General features: G+C 39.3%; 1 protein-coding gene across 2 annotated transcripts in view; it reads left to right on the top strand.

The window, feature by feature from the left end:
* The window catches only part of LOC122564000 (coronin-6-like), a 243,359-nt gene that overhangs the window by 145,132 nt on the left and 88,199 nt on the right, over window positions 1–10,028 (top strand). For both annotated transcript variants that reach the window (XM_043718415.1, XM_043718414.1), the window contains exon 3: window positions 8,726–8,848. In XM_043718415.1, the coding sequence (XP_043574350.1) occupies window positions 8,726–8,848 (123 nt within the window). The remainder of the gene's footprint in view (window positions 1–8,725; window positions 8,849–10,028) is intronic.

Below are 10,028 nucleotides of genomic sequence, written 5' to 3'. Positions count from 1 at the left end.
GGACTATGAGGTTGGAAGCTGTGGGTGGGAGATCTCCTGAGGTGATGAGGTTCTGTATAGTCTGGGAGATGATGGTTTGGTGGTGGGGGGTGGGGTCATGGTCGAGGGGGCAGTAGGAAGAGGTGTCCTCAAGTTGGCATTTGGCTTCAGCGGTGTAGAGGTCAGTGCATTTCCTAGGGTAGGACCAGCTAAATGAACGGGTTCATTCCTTCTCTCTATCATTTCATCAATTTGACTGTTTCAGGAAATTTCAATTGACATGTATTTATTAATGAATTTTTTACCAGCATACAGTGGGTTAGGACAATGAAGAGCCCCAGTTCAGCAGCCAGCTTTAACTATTATGCAGATTCATGTTCCAGTAGATGTGATTGAGCTACAGTATGATCTGCTTAAAAATAAATAACTTTGTGAGTGTCAGGAATGAGCTGAGTCAAAACCAAAGAATCAATTGATGCATGCTGCAAATGAAGCGACTTCAGCTGATTAACAGTGACTCCCATCTCCCTTATTTTTTTGATGCTGTGTGAACATGTGAAAATGAACTGTTTCGTTTTGCAGCCATCTGTCCGTGCATTTCCAATTCCATATCAAAGTCACGGTTTCAGAAGGTTCTCTAGATATACTTGTCCTGTTACTCAGCACAGCATTCTTTTGACAAGTTACCATACCATAAATAACTGCCATACCCAGGATCTCTGCAAGAATAAAATGTGCTGGTCTCGCTACCAAGTGGAGGAAGCTAGAATCTTGTTGAGGCTATTGGTTTGAGTGCCTCTGGAAGAGGGCCAAAGGCTTAGAATAAACCGGTTATGACATAGCCTAATTAGCAATGAAACTGAGAAGCCTGGAACATAGTCAGAGTTGGCATCTTAGACCCTATGAGCAATCCTCACTGGAAATCGCCTGGAGAATACAATCTCTATCAAAAGACTTGTCCCTTCACATAAATGTTAACAAGAAAAGCATGCAGCTTCATAAATCTTTATGACCATGCTTTTAATTGCCGCAACCACCTCCCACATTTTGCAGAGGAGTGTGAATTATTGTCGTGCCTTTGGTGATCATCTCATGTTCTCTGATCAGGGACAAACACACAGTTCTCTGGATTTCATTGAGCTATCACATGGTGTTCAAAGTATAAGACACAAGTTAATTGCAATACCATCACCCACCTCTCTCTCACCCCACGCCTTTCTAGATAAGGTATATTTATTTCGATAGTCTTCTAACAGTGCAAATAAATCTAACCACACTTGCCTCATGGTAAACGGAGCTGTGGTAGATAAACTCTGACTTTCTGCTTACCTGGCTGTCATGACATTGATTGCAAAGTTTGACCTTTATTTTCGCAGATTTGTTGCTTAATTGGAAATTTTGCTGGAAAGTACCCAGAAATGGTTTTTAAGAGCGTTGGAATGATTGAAATTTATGGTTGTTAGATCTGAGTTTCTATCATTGGACTGCAATTTACAAAACTAGAAAAGAACAGCCAGTCAGATTACGCCATTACTCTGCAGCTATGAGCTGTTGGACTTACACGTCTCTTGCAAGAATTGCACATTTACTAATTTTGAAGCTTTCGTGACCTTTTTGCTTCTCCACTAACTTGATAAACTTTTATTACGCAACTGAACTAGATATCATTGTCCAGCTTGTGGAATTGATTTAGGAATATGTTATTTTCAGGAAATACTGATCCCAAACATTGTGACTCCAAATAATGTTCGTGTATATTTCTGCCAACAGATTTGCTATAGACCCTTAATTGTACCTTACACTTCCTCTGCCATCTGATATATAATTTTCTTTGTTGTAATATACTCGAATATGAAAAATAAAAATTCTTGATTACCATTTTCCCATTTTCCTATGTACTGTTTCCATTCTTTATAACAATTTTATCAGCAGGCCGTCTGGCTGCACAAAATCTGATTGTACTTGTACACAAACTCCCAATTCCTACGATTCCTGCAAGGTGATTCTCTGTTGGTCAGTTGGTTGCAAGTTATTGTACAGGCTATGGCCATTCTAGACTGAAAATGCCTGATCTGGTTTGAGCTTAGAAGCTAAACAGATTCTGACTTGGTTAGTATCTGGATGGGAGATTGTCTGGGAATACCAAGTGCTGTAGACTTGAAGGCCTGGGTTCAAATACCACCTGCTCCAGAGGGGTGTCGTAACATATGCAAACACGTTGATTCAAGATATCTATAACCTTTATTTACTTATGGGTTGTTTTTGTGGGGTTGGTGTCCCCACCTCTTGACCAGAAGGCCCAGGTTTAAGTTCCACCTGCTGTCACTGGTGTGTTTGAGAGGTTGATTTAAAATGTATGTATTATAATACCTATTTACTGCATGTGACACACTAAGAGGTAGCTTATGAGGAGTACTGCTGATAGCAGTGTGTACCCCAGGGGTCTCCACCATTTATTCCTCTTTATTGTGCATATCCTGTTTGTTTCAGTGTTATGTGCATTACATTGTTTGCGTGGCAGGCTGTATGCATTGTCCTAAAGGGGACAACACGCAAGCACAACATCCTATATGATTACTGCATGCAGCATACCAGTCGCTGCTTCATGAGCTATTGGTGAGCAAAGTTGGTTTTGTTTCCAACAAGAACCTTAAGAACTCCATTATGAAGTCCAAGTTGTCTTCAATTCCCTTCACTCCTGGTAATGTGATCCAGGTCAACCCTAGTGTATGCTTACTCTGTAATGTTGATGTTACTGGGATCAAACCATCTGTACCTCCATTCCCCCCCCCACTCCCACCACCAACTATTAAACCTCTATGTATACTCTATCTAATTATTCTTAAAGGAATTCTAATACAAGGAAAATACAAGCAAAGTCTTCATAGATGCCCATGGATCAGAACATTCCTTTGGATCACCTAGTTTCTCCTTTCATTGTATATTGAACATAATATCATATACTGTTTGGAAAGACTTGATTCTTTTAAAATGATTCTTCAATAATTACTTGCCTTAACTAATCAATAGTTAACATGTGGTGATGAGTAATAGTACTTGCTCTGTCATGCTGTTCACCTCACTCCATATTCATAGACTTTATTCATTTAACATTAATCACACCTCCAGAGTGTTTGATACCGGTAACAATGAGACTTATGCCCTGCCTTTATTCAATGATGTTCATTCTCGTGGTTATTTTTTATGAAACTAAATGTGGGGCAGTACAGTATTCTGCAGTTATGACGAGAGTTAATTTAGGGAACTGCATTGTGGTGTTTTATATCAAAGTTGCAAGGGGATGAACTGAAAAAATACTTCCTGTGAATGAGATGAAGAAAATTGGATTTGCTGGCTGCTGTTGTGATACGTCCCTAAAGAAATCTCTAGCCATTGTAATCCAAAGAGGGCTTTTGAATTTGAAACAAAAACAAAGTACTGTAAATAGAAAAGAAGTCAGTGAGTGTGTATGATGAGAGAAAAAAAAATTCAGCTTTTGCTCTAAGATCCTTCCTTACTTCCTAGTGTAGCCTTTGCTGTCTTTCTGGAAAGTCGGAACTTGCTCGTCAGCCTGAAGAGTTGATGGAAGATCATGAATGAATCCTGTCTGATTGGCAGAGCCTGCTGCAGGTTCATGGGTGTGAGCAGCTGACAGCAGGTGAAGGATGACTGGGAATGCACAGCAGCAGCACTTACACACGAGAAAGCAGGATTTTTCTGCAGGGATTATTTTCCGTTCCTATGCTGTGATGGACAGGACCAGATGGAGTGTGTGCTAGACAGGAATTGTACAGCTGCAAGTAAGCATTTGATGATCCAATTCATCAGGAGCCTCAGATGGATTGAAAACCAGGCAGGAGTCTAAAGAACTCTGGGCGAAGCTCAAGAAGGAAAAGTAGCAAGAAATGTTGATAAATTATTTTTTTTTCTCTCCAACTAATATGAAACTTAAATGCAGAATAACCTGTGGGGGAAAAGCAAATTAGCTGAGAGAAGCTTGTGATTTCATACTAATCAAAATATATTGTGAGAAAGTTTTGAGACTTGTTGCATCAAACATCACAGTTTATTGCAAAAGATGCCAGAATAAGTTGAATTGTCGGACTTGGAATGGATTCCTTGTCTCTAGTATTTTATTTCAGACACATTGCTGGCTGCAAGTGAAAGAGACAATAATCAAACCAATTATGGATTGCTGGGTATCAAGTGGTGTGGCTCTCACTAGCTATAATGCCTGACTTGGTAATTTTGAGCAGCTCTTTTGATCTCAAGCCACAGTATTATTTAATGACTGCTTGTTTGTAATATTTTTGAAATGTCTAAGGGGAGGGGGGATATTCAAAGGAAACAAACCTAGCAATAAAGACCACAAGATGTTTTTGTTTCACAGCAGCATGTTCGCAAACAAACCTTGACAGAAAACCACAGTGGAACGTAGGAACAATAATCAGCTATTTAACTCCTTTAGTCTGTTCCCCATTCTTTGAGACCCGCAACCTGATTCAATAAACCTATCTTTGCCCCATATCCTTCAATGTCTATGGTTTGACAAACCTATCAGACTCCGATTTAAGATTTACAATTCGTCTGGCATTAATTTCCACTTGTAAGTGGGTGTTTCAAATTTTTATCACCCTGTTTTAAAAAATGTTTTCCAGTTACACTCTGCAAAGCCTAGGCACTAATTTTTATGCATTTTGCCCAGAGTTCCAGATTCCCGAAGCAGTGGATTTACCAAATACCATGATTTAAGCAGAATATTTCTTTGGAGATAACAGTGGACTTAATTGAGCTGTGGCTGATGTCTCCTAAGTCTGGAATAAACTAGCTCTGCACATAAAATAAATACATTGATATTTATGGATTGATCATGATTACTTTGATTTACTGGAGTTGTGATGATTTGTTACCAGTGTTTGACGCTCATAAGCTGATATTTACAAGTATAGGGGTTGTTACAATGACCTTTCATATCTAACATTTCTCTGAGGAGTTAGGTTTTGGAGAACTGTGGGGGAAAAAAAACACTTACTTCAAGTGTTTTGGAAATACCTGGTATGGTATCTTTAAATGAGGTAACTGAAAGTTCATTGTATACAGTATTGCGTTTTAACAAGGCTTTCCAGAAATCACATGACTGGTGTCAGCTGCCTGTTCTGTAAATCCTTTGAACAGTGACTGGATGGCAAGTGTTTTAATGTCTGGAATTAGTTGGGAACAAGAAGCATATGAAAAAGAGCTGCCCAGTTTATCTCTCTCATGAAAACAGTGCTGTTATGGAGTTCAGAATGAAACCTGGTTTTTCCGTAGGAATGAATGAAGGAACTGTTCAAGATTGCATTTCCTGAGCAAACTGTGTCTGCCAAGAGTCCAGAGGCAACCATGCATTGTTAGTGACTTGACCACAAATGCTGAAACATCAGAGCAGCAGACATGGAAACATCAGGTGTTTCATCATTTTGGCTTTCAAAGACAACCCTATTGATCTTTTTTTTTTGTTGTTGAAGTAATGTTTTGCAGAGGGAAATTTTTTTTTCCACTCGTTTCCTCAAGAGAGAGATTGGGTTTATGTTTTAAGTTATTTAACAAGGTAAATATTTACAGTCCTATAACACAAACTGAGTATGTTAACCAGTTACTGAATATAATCAAAACTTCTTCTTTCATTAAAGAAAGCTGCTGATAGACCTAAAAACCAAAAGAACTGCAGATGGCTGTAATTTATTAAGAGACAAAAATGGAAATTGCTGGAAAAGCTCAGCAGACCTAGCAGCATCTGTAGAGAGAAACCAGAGTTAACATTTCAAGTTCAACTTCAGTTCTGAGGAAGGGTCACTCAACCCAAAATATTAACTCTGATTTCTCTCCACAGATGCTGCCAGACCTGCTGAGCATTTCCAGCAATTTCCATTTTTGCCTCTGATTGGTAGATATGTTTTATTTAAAACCTGATGTATTTAATTATGCGTATATTTTATTTTAACACTGTGACTCAGTGGAGTAATGAAAATAGACTGACAGTGCACTGCTCCAGTCTCTGTTGTAACTTTTTAAAACTGTTATTAATCTGATTAAAATGTAATAAAATGGGACATGAAGGTCTTCTGTCTCAAAGAAGAAATATCCATAGGGTTAGAAAAGGAGAAATAGAATGCAGCCAGTGAATTCGAATTCATAGCACAATTAGAAATACTGTATTTTCTTTGTTTCTATGACAAAACAAGAGATGAATCATAGCGTCCTTTTTGAAGTAGAAGATGCATATTCAGCCGTTCTGATTTTTGTTGCCATTTTTTGGATTATAGGCCTACTTCCAGGCCTCATGCTGATGATTCAGTTCCTCAAAACAGCTCTAAATCTGTGTGGGTTACCTTGTTCAGATACATAGCTCTTTATCTCCTTTCCCTTCTCCACCACTTGATTGAGTAGCTCATAATGAAAGAACCAATGATAAGGAAGACTGGGAAAGGACAACATGGCAAAACAACATGTTTGCTATTGTAAGCATTAAAATGTCTGCAACATTTAATAAAATGGGATATGAAGCTCTTCTACCTCATAAAATAAATATCTACTGTTTGGGGAAATAGATAAGTTTTCATGATGATTTAGTCAAAGGACACAAGTACTGCAAGTTCTCATTTCCAGTGAAGCAATGTCAATTTGTACTGCAAATATTTTCTTTTTTTAAAAAAGCTGGGAAATGTGCACTGCTTGTGTAGAACTTCCCATTATTGTGTTGTGCCAAATGTGGGTAACCTGTTGGTTTTAAGAAGGAACTTAGCCAGTTGTTGTGCACAGACCACAGCCTGTGGTGTCCTCACATTTTTTTGTAATTTTCAGGATTGAACACAGTATTGAAGAATATTTATGAGGTTGATTGGTGAATAATTCAAACTTCTCGTGGTTCATTTCAGGGAATGGAGACTCCTTTGTGACCTGTTCTAGGAAATCATTAAATAATCATTTTGTGGATTTTTAACTTTGATGTTCCTGGTGTCACTGATGATCTTTGTGAACTAGGATCTCACTATTATTTGCAAACAGGGGATGCCAAATGTACTGGATACATTTTCTCTGAAATTAAGGGTCTAATTTTAGCATTGCTGATTTGGAACTATATCATAAATGCAGATTGAATCTGGGTTTTGGTCAATCTGATCTAGCACAGGGTGGAATTAGATTCCTTGGAGGAGGCAGTCCCATTTGGTTTTACTTTGAGGTCAGTTTGGAATTTGATTTCTGATTTGCAGTTCAAACAGAGCACTGTTGCCTTCACACCAACACAAAAACCACAGACTATGAATGTGCCTTATAAATCTCAGTCAGTCTTATTCAGCGCCTCCTTTGGGAAATGTTAAATCACCAGATTGCAATGGCTGGCTAGATTTTCTCTGTCAGAAATTGTGAAGAGAATTGCTATCAACCTCAGCCAGATGTGCTGCCTAGATTAGCTCTGACTTGAAGACTCATAGACATAGAAAACATAGAAAAATACAGCGCAGTACATGGCCCTCAATGTTGCGCCGATCCAAGCCCACCTAACCTATACTAGCCCACCTAACCTATACTAGCCCACTATCCTCCATATGCCTATCCAATGCCCGTTTAAATGCCCATAAAGAGGGAGAGTCCACCACTGCTACTGGCAGGGCATTCCATGAACTCACGACTCGCTGAGTAAAGAAAATACCTCCTCTGCACCCGTTCCAGTGCCTCCACATCCTTCCTATAGTATGGCGACCAAAACTGCACACAATACTCCAGATGCGGCCGCACCAGAGTGTTATACAACTGCAACATGACCTCAGGGCTCCGGAACTCAATTCCTCTACCATTAAAAACCAGTACGCCATATGCCTTCTTCACCGCACTATTTACCTGGGTGGCAACTTTCAGAGATCTGTGTACATGGACACCAAGATCCCTCTGCTCATCCACACTACCAAGTATCCGACCATTAGCCCAGTACCCCGTCTTTTTGTTACTCTTACCAAAGTGAATCACCTCACACTTACCTACATTGAACTCCATTTGCCACCTTTCTGCCCAGCTCTGCAACTTATCTATATAAGGTTTTAAATCTGTAACTCATGACTCCAGTACATATTGTGGCAAATTTTAAGTTGATTATTTTACGGAATCTAGATTTGCCTGTCTGATTGTGACCAGTGCTTTATTCTTTTTGGGCAGGACATGATTTATGTATTGCATTTTGCAGCCTGGATGTGAATAAAGAAGGCACATTCATGTCAAGATTTGTGCTGTTTGATGGATGATGCTTTACAATCTGGGCTTGCATTTCAGTGATCATTCTAGATGGAAAAAGCGTGTCCATGCTCATTAGTTTTATTGTGATGTGTTCTTCTTGAAACAAAATATTTTCTGTTGAACAGCATGCAGTCATAGCTTGGCCATATAGCATGAGAGGAGCTGTGGATGAATTTGTTTTTCTGGTTGAAGTAATAGGGAGTGTCATGAACATCCTGCCCAAGGCAAGGTTTCATTTTTCTTCCATCCTGAACCTGGTTGCTGCAGGGGAAGAGAAAAGGATAACTTGCCAGCATTTAATTGGTGAAGTGATTCCGTAACGTGCAGTGCAAACAGTTGTCAGAAATGAAATTGGTTCATAAATCTTCCCAGGCGAAATGACCCAAGTATCTCCTTCAGGTGAATGATGTAATTTAATCATTGTTTTTTCCGTTGGTACCACAATAACATTTGATGTTTCTCTTTTCGTTTGCAGACTGGGCGTGTGGATAAAAATCACCCCTTGGTGTGTGGGCATACAGCGCCTGTGCTTGACATTGACTGGTGTCCACACAATGACAATGTCATTGCCAGCGGCTCTGAAGATTGTACAGTCATGGTAAGGATTGGTCAGTTACTGCATGGACATCACATTCAGTAAGACAGTGATTGATATTTTTCCATTATTGTGCAGTTACGATGCTTATTATCTCCATATTAGCACAGAAAAAAGTGCTACATAAATTCATGCGATTGGAGCACTTTTAAAGGGAGCCCCTTTGCTGTCACAAAATCACAATCTCCACTATCTGGAAGAATTAACACAGCAGATCCATGGGTACATCACCCCCTGCAAGTTCCTCTCCAAGCCACTCACTATCCTGACCTAGTGCTATATTTCCATTTCTTCACTGTCACTAAGTCTATACTCCGAACACTCTTCCAAACAATATCTTGGGTATTCTGCACCCTTGAGAACCACAGCAGCTCAAAAAGGTGGTTCACCCCCTTTTGCTCCAGAACAATTAAGGAAAGGCCAGTCATTACTGATTTTACCAACCTGCCAACATGCATGAATGTTTTAGGGAAACGAAAATAAAAGTCCTTGTTTAGAAGAAGAATTTATGCTTCAGAGATTTTCAAAATTAAGAAATTTTGGATGTTGATAAAAAGACATGGACTCTGAATGATAATGAAAACCACAGAGCTCTCAGTGTGAAGAGTTTTGCGATGGATGGTGAGAAGGAAGGGAGTTGGTTTACCTGAAGTGATGATTGAAACAACAGCTGTCACATTTAAACTAATTATTTGAAAACAAACCATGTTTAAAGTGGCAGGCAGAGGGAAGAGAATGTGGTTGGAGTATGGTACATTTGAGGAGCGAGCATTAACTCAGGTTTGAGAGGAAAATTGTTGCCTTTTTGTGTTGAGAATTTCATAAAGCAGAAATTCTGGGATGGCTCACAGTAAAACTTCAGGAAACATGGCAAATCCGGAGCTTCTAGGCTCACTGAACAGACCCCATGCATCATATGCTTGAACATGACAGGTAGTTAGATGAGAGCTTTGAGACTGGTTGGGTTACAGCAGCCATTCCAGTATAGTTTTGCTGACTAAATAATAAGCTGTGTGCTTTCAGCCATACTGCAGTGAAGCCAATGCTCTAATTCTATTTCTGGAGCTGGGCTGTGGAAACTGTTTGAAGCAAGGCTGCATCAAAAACAAAATACAGAACATGAAACAAGACTAAACAGAAAATGACATCACTGTGAAACATGGCCACTCCAAATCTTTTAAAT

This window comes from Chiloscyllium plagiosum, chromosome 28, assembly GCF_004010195.1.
Source record: "Chiloscyllium plagiosum isolate BGI_BamShark_2017 chromosome 28, ASM401019v2, whole genome shotgun sequence".
Lineage (NCBI taxonomy): Eukaryota > Metazoa > Chordata > Chondrichthyes > Orectolobiformes > Hemiscylliidae > Chiloscyllium > Chiloscyllium plagiosum.
Note: the sequence above shows the minus strand (reverse complement) of the source record. Positions and strands in the feature narration are given on the sequence as shown.